We start from the raw sequence: 10071 nt of genomic DNA, 5'->3' as shown, positions 1-10071 counted from the left end.
AGTGTCTCGCTCGCTCTCAAAGCTCCAACAGGCTCGTCTTGGTATCTGATTGCACTGGTGCTGGGCGTTCCGGAGTGGTCGCTTTGTCGAGTGTTGTCTTGATCGTGAAACGATTCACACTTGACCAAAATTAATAAATAAAAAAAACTACAAACCTGCTTCATTAAAAACGGTCCGCAATTGAGTTCAGCCCACGCTCGCTTGCGTACGGACAGTCGCAATAGATCGCGTCAGGGACGGCAGTGATGACAGTGATAAAGATGGTTGTGGAAGTGAAGGTGGTCGGGATGGTGGTGATCGGGATGGTTGGAGTCGAGTGGAATGAGGTTGGGTGCGGTGGGTTTGGGTGCGGGGTGGGATGAGTAATCGCATCAACACTGTCAAGCTGAGTGGATGATGATGTGCAAGATACTGCAGTGTTCTGCGTCGGAGATAGGAAGTGCAAGTTGCGGATTTGGTACGCACCGGAAGAGTTGTGGACAAGCGCCGCAAGCACCAAAAACGCGACAGTTGTCACCAGCCGACCTGACAGCATTGTGAAACGAGAGAAAAAAAAAAAAAGGTGAAATGCGTCCCCACAAATCCACAACGGAAAGTGGTGATAAGACAGTAGAAGCGGCAGACAGCTCAAATGGGGCCGCTTGCAAGCGGACTCAAACGTGCATCAAGATTGACGTTGCAGCAAAATACATTGGCATGAACGGGCGAGATTCACAAAGCAGAATTAATTTCGAAAAGGTTTTGTACACGGCCAACGAGTCATGCTGCAGTCTGACGTAAGACCGGCATGTGGCACGAAACGATGAGAGCAACAAACAACAATGGAATGACAACGACAATAAAAAGTTCAAGCGAAAATGCGTAGACACAACCAAAAACGAGAAAGAATCGAACGGCGCCAGTTGATGCGAAAACCGAAAAACTCGCAACATACAGCATACATACTGGCCGTTTACGGGGACTCCTCGTCCAAGGTCACGTACGAGTCGGGCTGGGCCTCAGAGGCAGGGGTTGCAAACACGGGAGTTTTGTAGGCCACCTCCTCACTGGAGATTGCGGAAGCGGCAGTGTGAGGTTCATACCCGGCCTCAATCGCCTTCTGCACCACAGAGCTTTCGTACTGAGGGGGCAAAGCGCTTGTGTCCGCAATCCGAGCGGCAGGCGACGCATATGCTGAATCGTCATCGGTAGGCATGCCAGAGTTTCCATACAAGGCTTGGGAATTTCCGTAGGCAGGTGCACCAAGACTGTCGTACAACTCTTCTGAACCTCCGCCGCCAAGCGTAGCGTACGTGTCTTCTTTCCTCTGGAGAGTGTCGTAGTCGGCGCTGAACGCCTCGTTCACAACGGTCGTAGTGAAATTAGATGAGGTCGTGCTCGGTTGGCGCAGAATTCCGGGAACCAGGAACACACTCGAGTTTGTCTCATAAACAGGTTTCTGCTTCTTGGCGCGACGACGGCGTGCAAGCACGAGCAAGAGCAGCAAAAGGAGAAGGAGCAGGAAGAATCCTGCACCGGCACCAGCCCCGATCGCTGTGACGGTAGCGGAGCCGGACGACGGAGGTTCGATGAACTCGCAATGCGCGAGCAAGGTGGCGTTCCAGGTTCGGCTTGCAGTACAAGCAAGGCCGTCGGTGTAGTTCCCGGTCAGTCGATAGCCTTTGGCGCAAGACACAGTGCATTCCGAGCCAAAGTCGGTCGAGTTGTTCGTGCAGTTCACGGTGCCGTGCGGAAGCGTCAGAACATCGCAGGCAACAATGGTGCACGAGGCGTCCATCGGGCGGTCCCACTCTCGCGTCGCCAGGCACTCGACAACATCGGCGTAGTCTCCTCCAAGCGAGTAGCCGGGGTTGCAGCTCGGGATGCACTCGGATCCGTAGTTTGTGTTGTCGTTGGTGCAAAGAACGGCACCGTGTTCAAGCGTCAGAGGATCGCACGATACAATCGTACATTCTGCTTGCAACGTTGCACTCCACTCGCGCGACGCCTGACACGTCACAGGATTTGTGTTGGCTCCGCCAAGGGTGTAGCCTGCATTGCAGCTCGGTGTGCATTCCGAGAGGTAGTTTGTGTTGCCATTGGTGCAGTCGATGGCACCGTTTTCGAGAGTCAGAGGGTCGCACGACACAATCTGGCAGTGCGCAGAGAGGGTTGCGTTCCACAGCTGCGAGGCGTTGCAGCGCACTGCGCCAGTGTAGTCGCCCTCCAGTGTGAAGCCAGCGTTGCAGTACGGGGTGCACTGCGAGTTGTAAGCAATCGTTCCTCCAACGCAGTTCAGTCCACCATTACCAAGAGAAAGCGCGGGGCAGGCGATCGGGTCGCAGTAGAACGTCTCGGGACGTGACCAGGTGGTATCCGCTTTGCACACCGAATCGACAGTAGCAAGTGGCGCATAACCACGCAGACGGAAGCCAGCGTTGCAAGAAACAGTGCAGATACCACCAAGCGAGTATCCATCACAGTTGACAGCTCCATTGGTTGGCGCTGCCATAGTGTGCGGGCAATGTTCCGCATACAGAACACACGTTGGTGTCGCGCGCGACCACACACCGACAGAAGCAGTGCTGGACAGGCAAGTGACTGGAACAACACGCTGCGATGTGCCGTCCACGACATAGCCCGAATCGCAAGAGTAGGTGCACACTGTTCCGATGCTGCGAGTGGTCGGCTGGCAGCTCACGCTGCCGAGAGTGATTGAGGTTGGCGGGGCTGGGCAGTAGTTTGTGATAGTGTTACAAGAGCTCGAGTAAGAGGACCAACCGAAAGAGCTAGTGTAGTCTGAGCAAGTGATGGTTGCGGCGGCAGACAGCTGATATCCATTGTTGCAGCTCATTGAGCAAGTTCCCTGATCTAAAGGGCATTGTCGAAAACAAACGAAAACAAACACAAACGATCATTTTGATGAGTTTTGCATGCGGGTGCATCCTGACAGTTGAACAGCATCAGTACTCTTACAAGTCGTGCTCCCGCATGTGAATTTGCCATTCGCTGGATTGCTTGGATTGCCACAGTTGATCGTGTTGCATTGGAAATTGCGGCCAGTCCAATACTTGTTTGACTGACACGTAACAGTGCCTGAAGCGGATGTTGAGCGAGTGCCGGTGGCACACGAATGACTGCAAACGCCACCAACTGTCTGTCGGTTGCAGTTCCACGAGCCAGACGTGAATGGTTCAGGTGAACCACACGACTTGGCACCCATCTTGCAGCAGGTGTACTTCCAGCGCCGGTCCTCCTCGTCGTTATCATTCACTGAAGATCGCGCAGGTGAGATCACATTCTTGGAATCCACCAATCGTACGATTCTTTACCTGAAGACATGCCAGCGATATACTGAAAAGACTGGGGGCAGGTGTAGTCTAGACGGTCGTCATAGTTGTTCACTTCGGCAGTCGTCGAACACCCACCCGTGTACTCGAACTCGGGAATCATTTGAACGGTTTTCACTTGATAAAGACGATCTTCTTTGGTGTTCCAGTGGCGCGAGTTCATCCCGTAGATTGTTCGACCCTGACCAGCAGTCCAGCTGAAATCCTATCGTACCAACAGGCATCAGCTCCAGATCAACACAAGCTGCATCCATCCTGAATGCGAATCCAAAGCTTATTACCTGATCCCAATCGTTCATCTGAAAGTAGTACTCGTCGGGTGTGTTTCCTTTCGTGATTTGTTCGCCAGAATGCGTGATGCAACTCCTGCGATACTTCCACCAACGGTCTTCTTTCTTGTTATCGTGCTCGGATTCAAACTAACAGCGGATTTACACAGTCAGCGCCAGCACATCATGCAATGCAACGCTCCCCGTACTTACGCCCTTGAACCAGCATTGCACTTCCGTGCCGACATCGGCCGATTCCCAGTTGCTGTTGTCCATCGTGAACAGATGATACCTATATTGCGACAAAGTAAGTCAATTGGAGCAAACGCACCAAAAGACCCTCGCGAGTTGCAAACGTACCATCCATAGTCGGTATCGTAGAAGGTCGCTGCGCAACCAAAAGCAATCAACACAAAGGGTGAGTTCCAATTTCACAGCGCTGCGCTGGCTTCCAAATACCCTTTTGTCCTGCTCCTCACCCTCCGCTTTTCCCTCCTTTCTTAGAGCTCTAATTGACTGCCGGGATTGAATTCAATAAAATCGACTTTGCACTCAACCACCGTCGGCTGAATCAACCCACCGAAAATGGAAAAAGAAAACTGCTGGGCGGTTGTTTTTTTTTTTTTTTGTTTTTTTTTTTTTGTTTTTTTTTTTGTTTTGGTTTGTCTTTTCGTTTCGGAAGAACGACGTGTCCGAAGGAAGCACACTGCGGCAAGCAAGGTGTAACAACGCAATTCACAACGCCAAAGTCGAGAACTTGGGACTTTAGCGAAGGTCGCACACAAGGCAAACGGTGAACCAAAAAACCCGTTCAACCAAAAAAACAAACCCGCACACTCGGGTGAGTGGCTCTCCCCTTTGCCTCCCTTGCATGCACCTTCGCTCTCTTGCTTTTTCTCTTTCTCTTTCTTATTTTTAGCATGAATATTCCAAGATATTGATGGGCTCGCATCTCCTTGTGTTGAGAGAGAGCAACAGCGCATCTGAAAGCATGAATCATCCCCATCAACAAAAGCTTTAAAGCATTGGGGAAACAAACAAACCCAAAAAAAAAAAAAAAAAAAAAAAAAAAAAAAAAAATACAAACACACGCAATTAATCACCGCACCGAACTTCATTCTTCGACCAGACAAACGCACGCCCCCCCCCCTTTCATGTGCCCGCTGCTTGCACGCGCTGAGAATTCGCACGAACGAGTGCTGGGGTGAAATGGAGGGCATAAAGCACCCATGGCGAAACGAAAAGAGCCTCGCTGCCGTGTGGCGTGAGCGAGGCAGTTTTTGATTTTTTTATTTCCCGATTGTTGGTTGAAAATAAAAAAAAATGCGCAAGCCCCCGCGGTCATCGCTGAACAGTCCTCACGTTGCTTCACAACAACAACAACAACTGCAACAACAAAGAGCGGAAACGAACGAGCACTCTGGTTCTCTCTCTCTGTCTCTCTCTCTCTCTCTCTCTCTCCAGAGACAAGCTATCGTCGCCTGCGTTCAAAGATGCGGTTTATCTGCCGGGGTTGACTTGTTTTTGTTTCTCGGTGTTTTTGTTTGTTTTTTTGTTTTCCGGGTTTCATGATCTACTCGGTGAAGTGCTCAACGGGTGACGAGAGATTGAGTGGGTGCAGGCAGTACCAGAAACGCTGTGCGTGAGCGCCAAAAGCGCTAACGATGCTACAAGAGCACCGTTCAGACAACGGAACAAACGCATGGAACAAGTGAAAAAGCAAGAAAGAACGAAGAAGAAGATCAAAAGAAAAGAGCGAGCCGATGAAAAAAAAAAAAAGTTAAAAAAAAAACGAATGCGGCATTGCCGATTTCAGCAAGATGTTCAAATCGCGTTCTGATGGAGTTGGAGTAACACAGCTCAATCTGAAAAACGGCGAGAGCGACTAGACATTGCATCCCAAAGGCTCATGCACCTCAGGTTATCAACCACAAAAACAAAAACGCACTTTCCCCTCCTTCCTTGCTCTCCTCTCTCCTTCTCTCTACAGTCGTTGAAAATCACCGTACGACTCCTGCGGACAAGAGAACGGAGGTCGCAGAGTGAGAGGTGTGGTTCATCGGACCAATGTTTGTTTTTTACAATTGTTTGTTGATTCTTTTGGTAATTCTACAACTGCAGGGCCAAGCGAAATACACAAGAATCGTCGCAACAAATGACAACAAAATCGTCACAACATAGTACAGCTGGTGAAAACCGAATGCCAGCGCTCGAATCAGACGTTTAGCTGTTGTCTTCGCTGGGTTCAACAGCAGGCTCGGGAGTCTCGTTGACGATGTTGGCATAAGTTGCCGCATCGGGCGGGCTTTCGGCGCTCGGATGGGAAACAGGATCACTCAATCCCAGTGCTTCTGTGGCCTTATCGAAAACGGCATTGTCATAGTGGCTGCTGCCGGTGCTTGGGTTGTCATAAGCGGGTGGCGCGGCCTCAGCTTCATCGGTAGCAGGCCCTCCTGATGGAGAAGCGTAGATTTGGGCGTAGTTGAGCGCATCTGGCCCACTGGTCGACATTGACGCACGCGGGACGGAGCTGCTCAAGTAAGTCGGCTGACTGTAAACGCCCGCACCGCCATTCAGTGCAGAGTATGTGTCTGTCGCAGGACGCTGCAACGAGTCGTAGGTGTCACAGATGGCATGAAGCTCAGAGTAGGTTTCATTCTCGACGGTGGACTCATAAGCGGAGGCGGATTGGCGCAGTTCGGAAGGAACAAGAATCATCGACTGAGAATTTTGCTCCGGAAGCGGCTTCTTTGAGCGGGAGCGGCGACGGCGAGCGAGTACCAGCAGGAAAAGCAACAAGAGGAGAAGGACAAAGAATCCAGCACCGACACCCGCGCCGAGGGCAGTCGCAGTTGCCGTACCCGACTCAATGAATTCGCACCGAGCGGTGAAAGTGACATTCCAGTATCTCGAGGAGTTGCAGAAGAGTGCTCCCGTGTAACCACCGACCAGCTGGTAACCCGAATCGCAGGACGAGGTGCATTCAGAGCCAAAGTCGGTCGAGTTGTTCGTGCAGTTCACGGTGCCGTGCGGAAGCGTCAGAACATCGCAGGCAACAATGGTGCACGAGGCGTCCATCGGGCGGTCCCACTCTCGTGTCGCCAGGCACTCGACAACATCGGCGTAGTCTCCTCCAAGCGAGTAGCCGGGGTTGCAGCTCGGGATGCACTCGGATCCGTAGTTTGTGTTGTCGTTGGTGCACAGAACAGCACCGTTTTCAAGCGTCAGAGGATCGCACGATACAATCGTGCATTCTGCTTGCAGCGTTGCGCTCCACTCGCGCGACGCCTGACACGTCACAGGATTTGTGTTGGCTCCGCCAAGGGTGTAGCCTGCATTGCAGCTCGGTGTGCATTCCGAGAGGTAGTTTGTGTTGCCATTGGTGCAGTCGATGGCACCGTTTTCGAGAGTCAGAGGGTCGCACGACACAATCTGGCAGTGCGCAGAGAGGGTTGCGTTCCACAGCTGCGAGGCGTTGCAGCGCACTGCGCCAGTGTAGTCGCCCTCCAGTGTGAAGCCAGCGTTGCAGTACGGGGTGCACTGCGAGTTGTAAGCAGTCGTTCCTCCAACGCAATTCAGTCCACCATTACCAAGTGAAAGCGCGGGGCAGGCGATCGGGTCGCAGTAGAACGTCTCGGGACGTGACCAGGTGGTATCCGCTTTGCACACCGAATCGACAGTAGCAAGTGGCGCATAACCACGCAGACGGAAGCCAGCGTTGCAAGAAACAGTGCAGATACCACCAAGCGAGTATCCATCACAGTTGACAGCTCCATTGGTTGGCGCTGCCATAGTGTGCGGGCAATGTTCCGCATACAGAACACACGTTGGTGTCGCGCGCGACCACACACCGACAGAAGCAGTGCTGGACAGGCAAGTGACTGGAACAACACGCTGCGATGTGCCGTCCACGACATAGCCCGAATCGCAAGAGTAGGTGCACACTGTTCCGATGCTGCGAGTGGTCGGCTGGCAGCTCACGCTGCCGAGAGTGATTGAAGTTGGCGGGGCTGGGCAGTAGTTTGTGATAGTATTACAAGAGCTCGAGTAAGAGGACCAACCGAAAGAGCTAGTGTAGTCTGAGCAAGTGATGGTTGCGGCGGCAGACAGCTGATATCCATTGTTGCAGCTCATTGAGCAAGTTCCCTGATCTGAAGGGCATTGTCGAAAACAAACGAAAACAAACACAAACGATCATTTTGATGAGTTTTGCATGCGGGCGCATCCTGACAGTAGAACAGCATCAGTAGTCTTACAAGTCGTGCTACCGCAATTAAACTGTCCATTCGTCGGATTGCTTGGATTGCCACAGTTGATCGTGTTGCATTGGAAATTGCGCGTCGACCAAAACTTGTTTGACTGACACGTAACAGTGCCTGAAGCGGATGTTGAGCGAGTGCCGGTGGCACACGAATGACTGCAAACGCCACCAACTGTCTGTCGGTTGCAGTTCCACGAGCCAGACGTGAATGATGCAGGGAAACCACACGACTTGGCTGCCATCTTGCAGCAGGTGTACTTCCAGCGGCGATCTTCATTGCTGTTGCTGTTAACTGCAAGCCATTCAACGCTAAGGGGTCAGACCCAATTTTGTGATCCACCAATCGTACGATTCTTTACCTGAAGACATTCCTGCAATGTACTCAAACACCAGAGGGCATGTGTAGTCTAGATCTCCGTCAAAGTTATTCACTTCGGCAGTCGTCGAACAACCACCCGTGTACTCGAACTCGGGAATCATTTCAACGGTTTTCACTTGATAAAGACGATCTTCTTTGGTGTTCCAGTGGCGCGAGTTCATTCCGTAGATTGTTCGACCTGTCGTGGCAGTCCAGCTGAAATCCTGTCGTACCAACAGGCATCAGCTCCAGATCAACACAAGCTACATCCATCCTGAATGCGAATCCAAAGCTTATTACCTGGTCCCAGTCGTTCATCTGAAAGTAGGCGTCGGGTGAGTTCCCTTTCGTGATTTGTTCGCCAGAATGCGTGATGCAGTACTCGTGATAATCCCACCAGCGGTCCTCATCGTGATTGTCATGCTTCGACCGGAACTGGCCGTGTTCAAACATTGCATGATGTGTCTTGTCAGAAATCTCTCGACCCTCTCTCGCGCGTTTATTCCATGCTTCATGCTTGGCCGCCTTACCCCTGCAAAATAACACTGCGTTTCCGTGCCAACATCGGCGGATTCCCAATTGGCATTATCCTGAGTAAACAGCTTGAACCTAGGAACGAAACTCCAGCAAGTGAGCATCGATCAGCACTGAAACGATAATGATTACATCCAAAGTCGTACGATAACTCACCAGCCCGCTTCGGTCTCGGAAAATGCAGCTGCTCATAACAAGAGAAACCAAACGGCGAAACGGCGAAACAGCGAAACAATGAGTGAGCAATCTTCTCAATCAACCTCAACCCCAACCTCTCAATTCTTTGCATTCCTTTGCTTCATTGCCCCCGGCTTCGTCGCTTCATCGCCCCATTTTGCTATTTTCCATCTTGGTCGTTCCGACGGGCGTTTCACGTTTCGACGAGTGCTAAACCACCAATCCCGCAACTCGTCTCCCAATTTGGGTTCATTCGGGCACTTGCTCCACAACACTTTGGCTCGGGTGCGAGATCTCAGACGCTTGTTTTTTTTTTTTTTCCCGTTTCCTCATGTTTGTCATTTTCGGCCCCACTCGTCCACCTCGTCATGGAGCAGAGAGAACAACAACAGGAAGAAGGGCTGGTGCCACCGATTGTTATATTTTTTATTTTTTATTTGGATTCGTTTCGAGCTGGTCCCACGTGAAGTAGATCATTCACACAACGCTCACTCGCTCTCACATTCTCTCGTTCTCTATTTCTCGGTGATTTTTTTTTATGTTCCCCTCGTTCGAAGCGTGTGCGGACGGTCGCTGGGCTGCTCGTTGAGTTGGTTGTTGCGTGAATGAATCATTTTGTTTTGAAATTGAGGGAAAAAGGACACAAATTGAAATAAAATCCGACCAAGTCAAAAAAAAAGGGGGGGAGGATTTTCGATGCAACCCACAGTCAGAACAAGCAGAAGGACGTAGAGCACAATGGGGAGGGGGGAGAAGGGTTGACCTTCAGCAGCAAATAAGCATACACTTGTAATGCTCTGCAGGACAAAGAGAGAGAGAGAGAGAGAGAGAGACCCAGAACATCATGGAAACAATCAAACGATCGGCTGGGTCGGCTAGCGGGTATTTCTCGTAATTGGATTTGTGTTGTTTGAGCGAAGAAAGTGCGTTGGCTTGCGCAAAAAATGGTTTGCTGCTCACTCACGAGCGATGCCACTCGCAATGAGCGGAAGGGTTGGTGTATGCGTGCGTGTTGGAGACGAGCGGCGGCAATCGTGGCGAAGCGGCTCGCTCTGCACATCATAACAACCAACCGTTCAACCGTTGGTCAATAAATTGCCATTGTTTGTTTATTTAATTTTTGATTTTTTTACGAATTCGGGT

The 10071-nt window shown here is 51.2% G+C and overlaps 3 protein-coding genes across 3 annotated transcripts; all 3 read right to left on the bottom strand.

Annotated features, from left to right (window-relative positions):
* Positions 1–16: 16 nt before the first annotated feature.
* On the bottom strand, positions 17–535 carry CAOG_08322 (hypothetical protein; the record flags this gene model as incomplete). Its single annotated transcript, XM_004341209.1, has 2 exons — positions 17–119; positions 210–535. 2 exons carry the CDS (start codon positions 533–535, stop codon positions 17–19), a joined length of 429 nt encoding a protein of 142 aa, XP_004341257.1.
* Positions 536–952: 417 nt separating this feature from the next.
* Positions 953–4716, bottom strand: CAOG_08321 (hypothetical protein; the record flags this gene model as incomplete). The annotated part of the gene is made up of 6 exons (XM_004341208.1): positions 953–2709; positions 3312–3534; positions 3611–3748; positions 3812–3890; positions 3959–3986; positions 4707–4716. 6 exons carry the CDS (start codon positions 4714–4716, stop codon positions 953–955), a joined length of 2235 nt encoding a protein of 744 aa, XP_004341256.1.
* Positions 4717–5655: 939 nt separating this feature from the next.
* CAOG_08320 (hypothetical protein) lies at positions 5656–8943 on the bottom strand (the record flags this gene model as incomplete). The annotated part of the gene is made up of 6 exons (XM_004341207.2): positions 5656–7749; positions 7855–8151; positions 8219–8441; positions 8518–8652; positions 8748–8807; positions 8908–8943. The coding sequence occupies 6 exons, from the start codon at positions 8941–8943 to the stop codon at positions 5822–5824; spliced, it is 2679 nt and encodes an 892-aa protein (XP_004341255.1). The 3' UTR covers positions 5656–5821.
* Between the last annotated feature and the right edge of the window lie 1128 nt (positions 8944–10071).

Source organism: Capsaspora owczarzaki, assembly GCF_000151315.2.
Source record: "Capsaspora owczarzaki ATCC 30864 unplaced genomic scaffold supercont2.37, whole genome shotgun sequence".
In the NCBI taxonomy this organism is placed as follows: Eukaryota; class Filasterea; order Ministeriida; family Capsasporidae; genus Capsaspora; species Capsaspora owczarzaki.
Note: the sequence above shows the minus strand (reverse complement) of the source record. Positions and strands in the feature narration are given on the sequence as shown.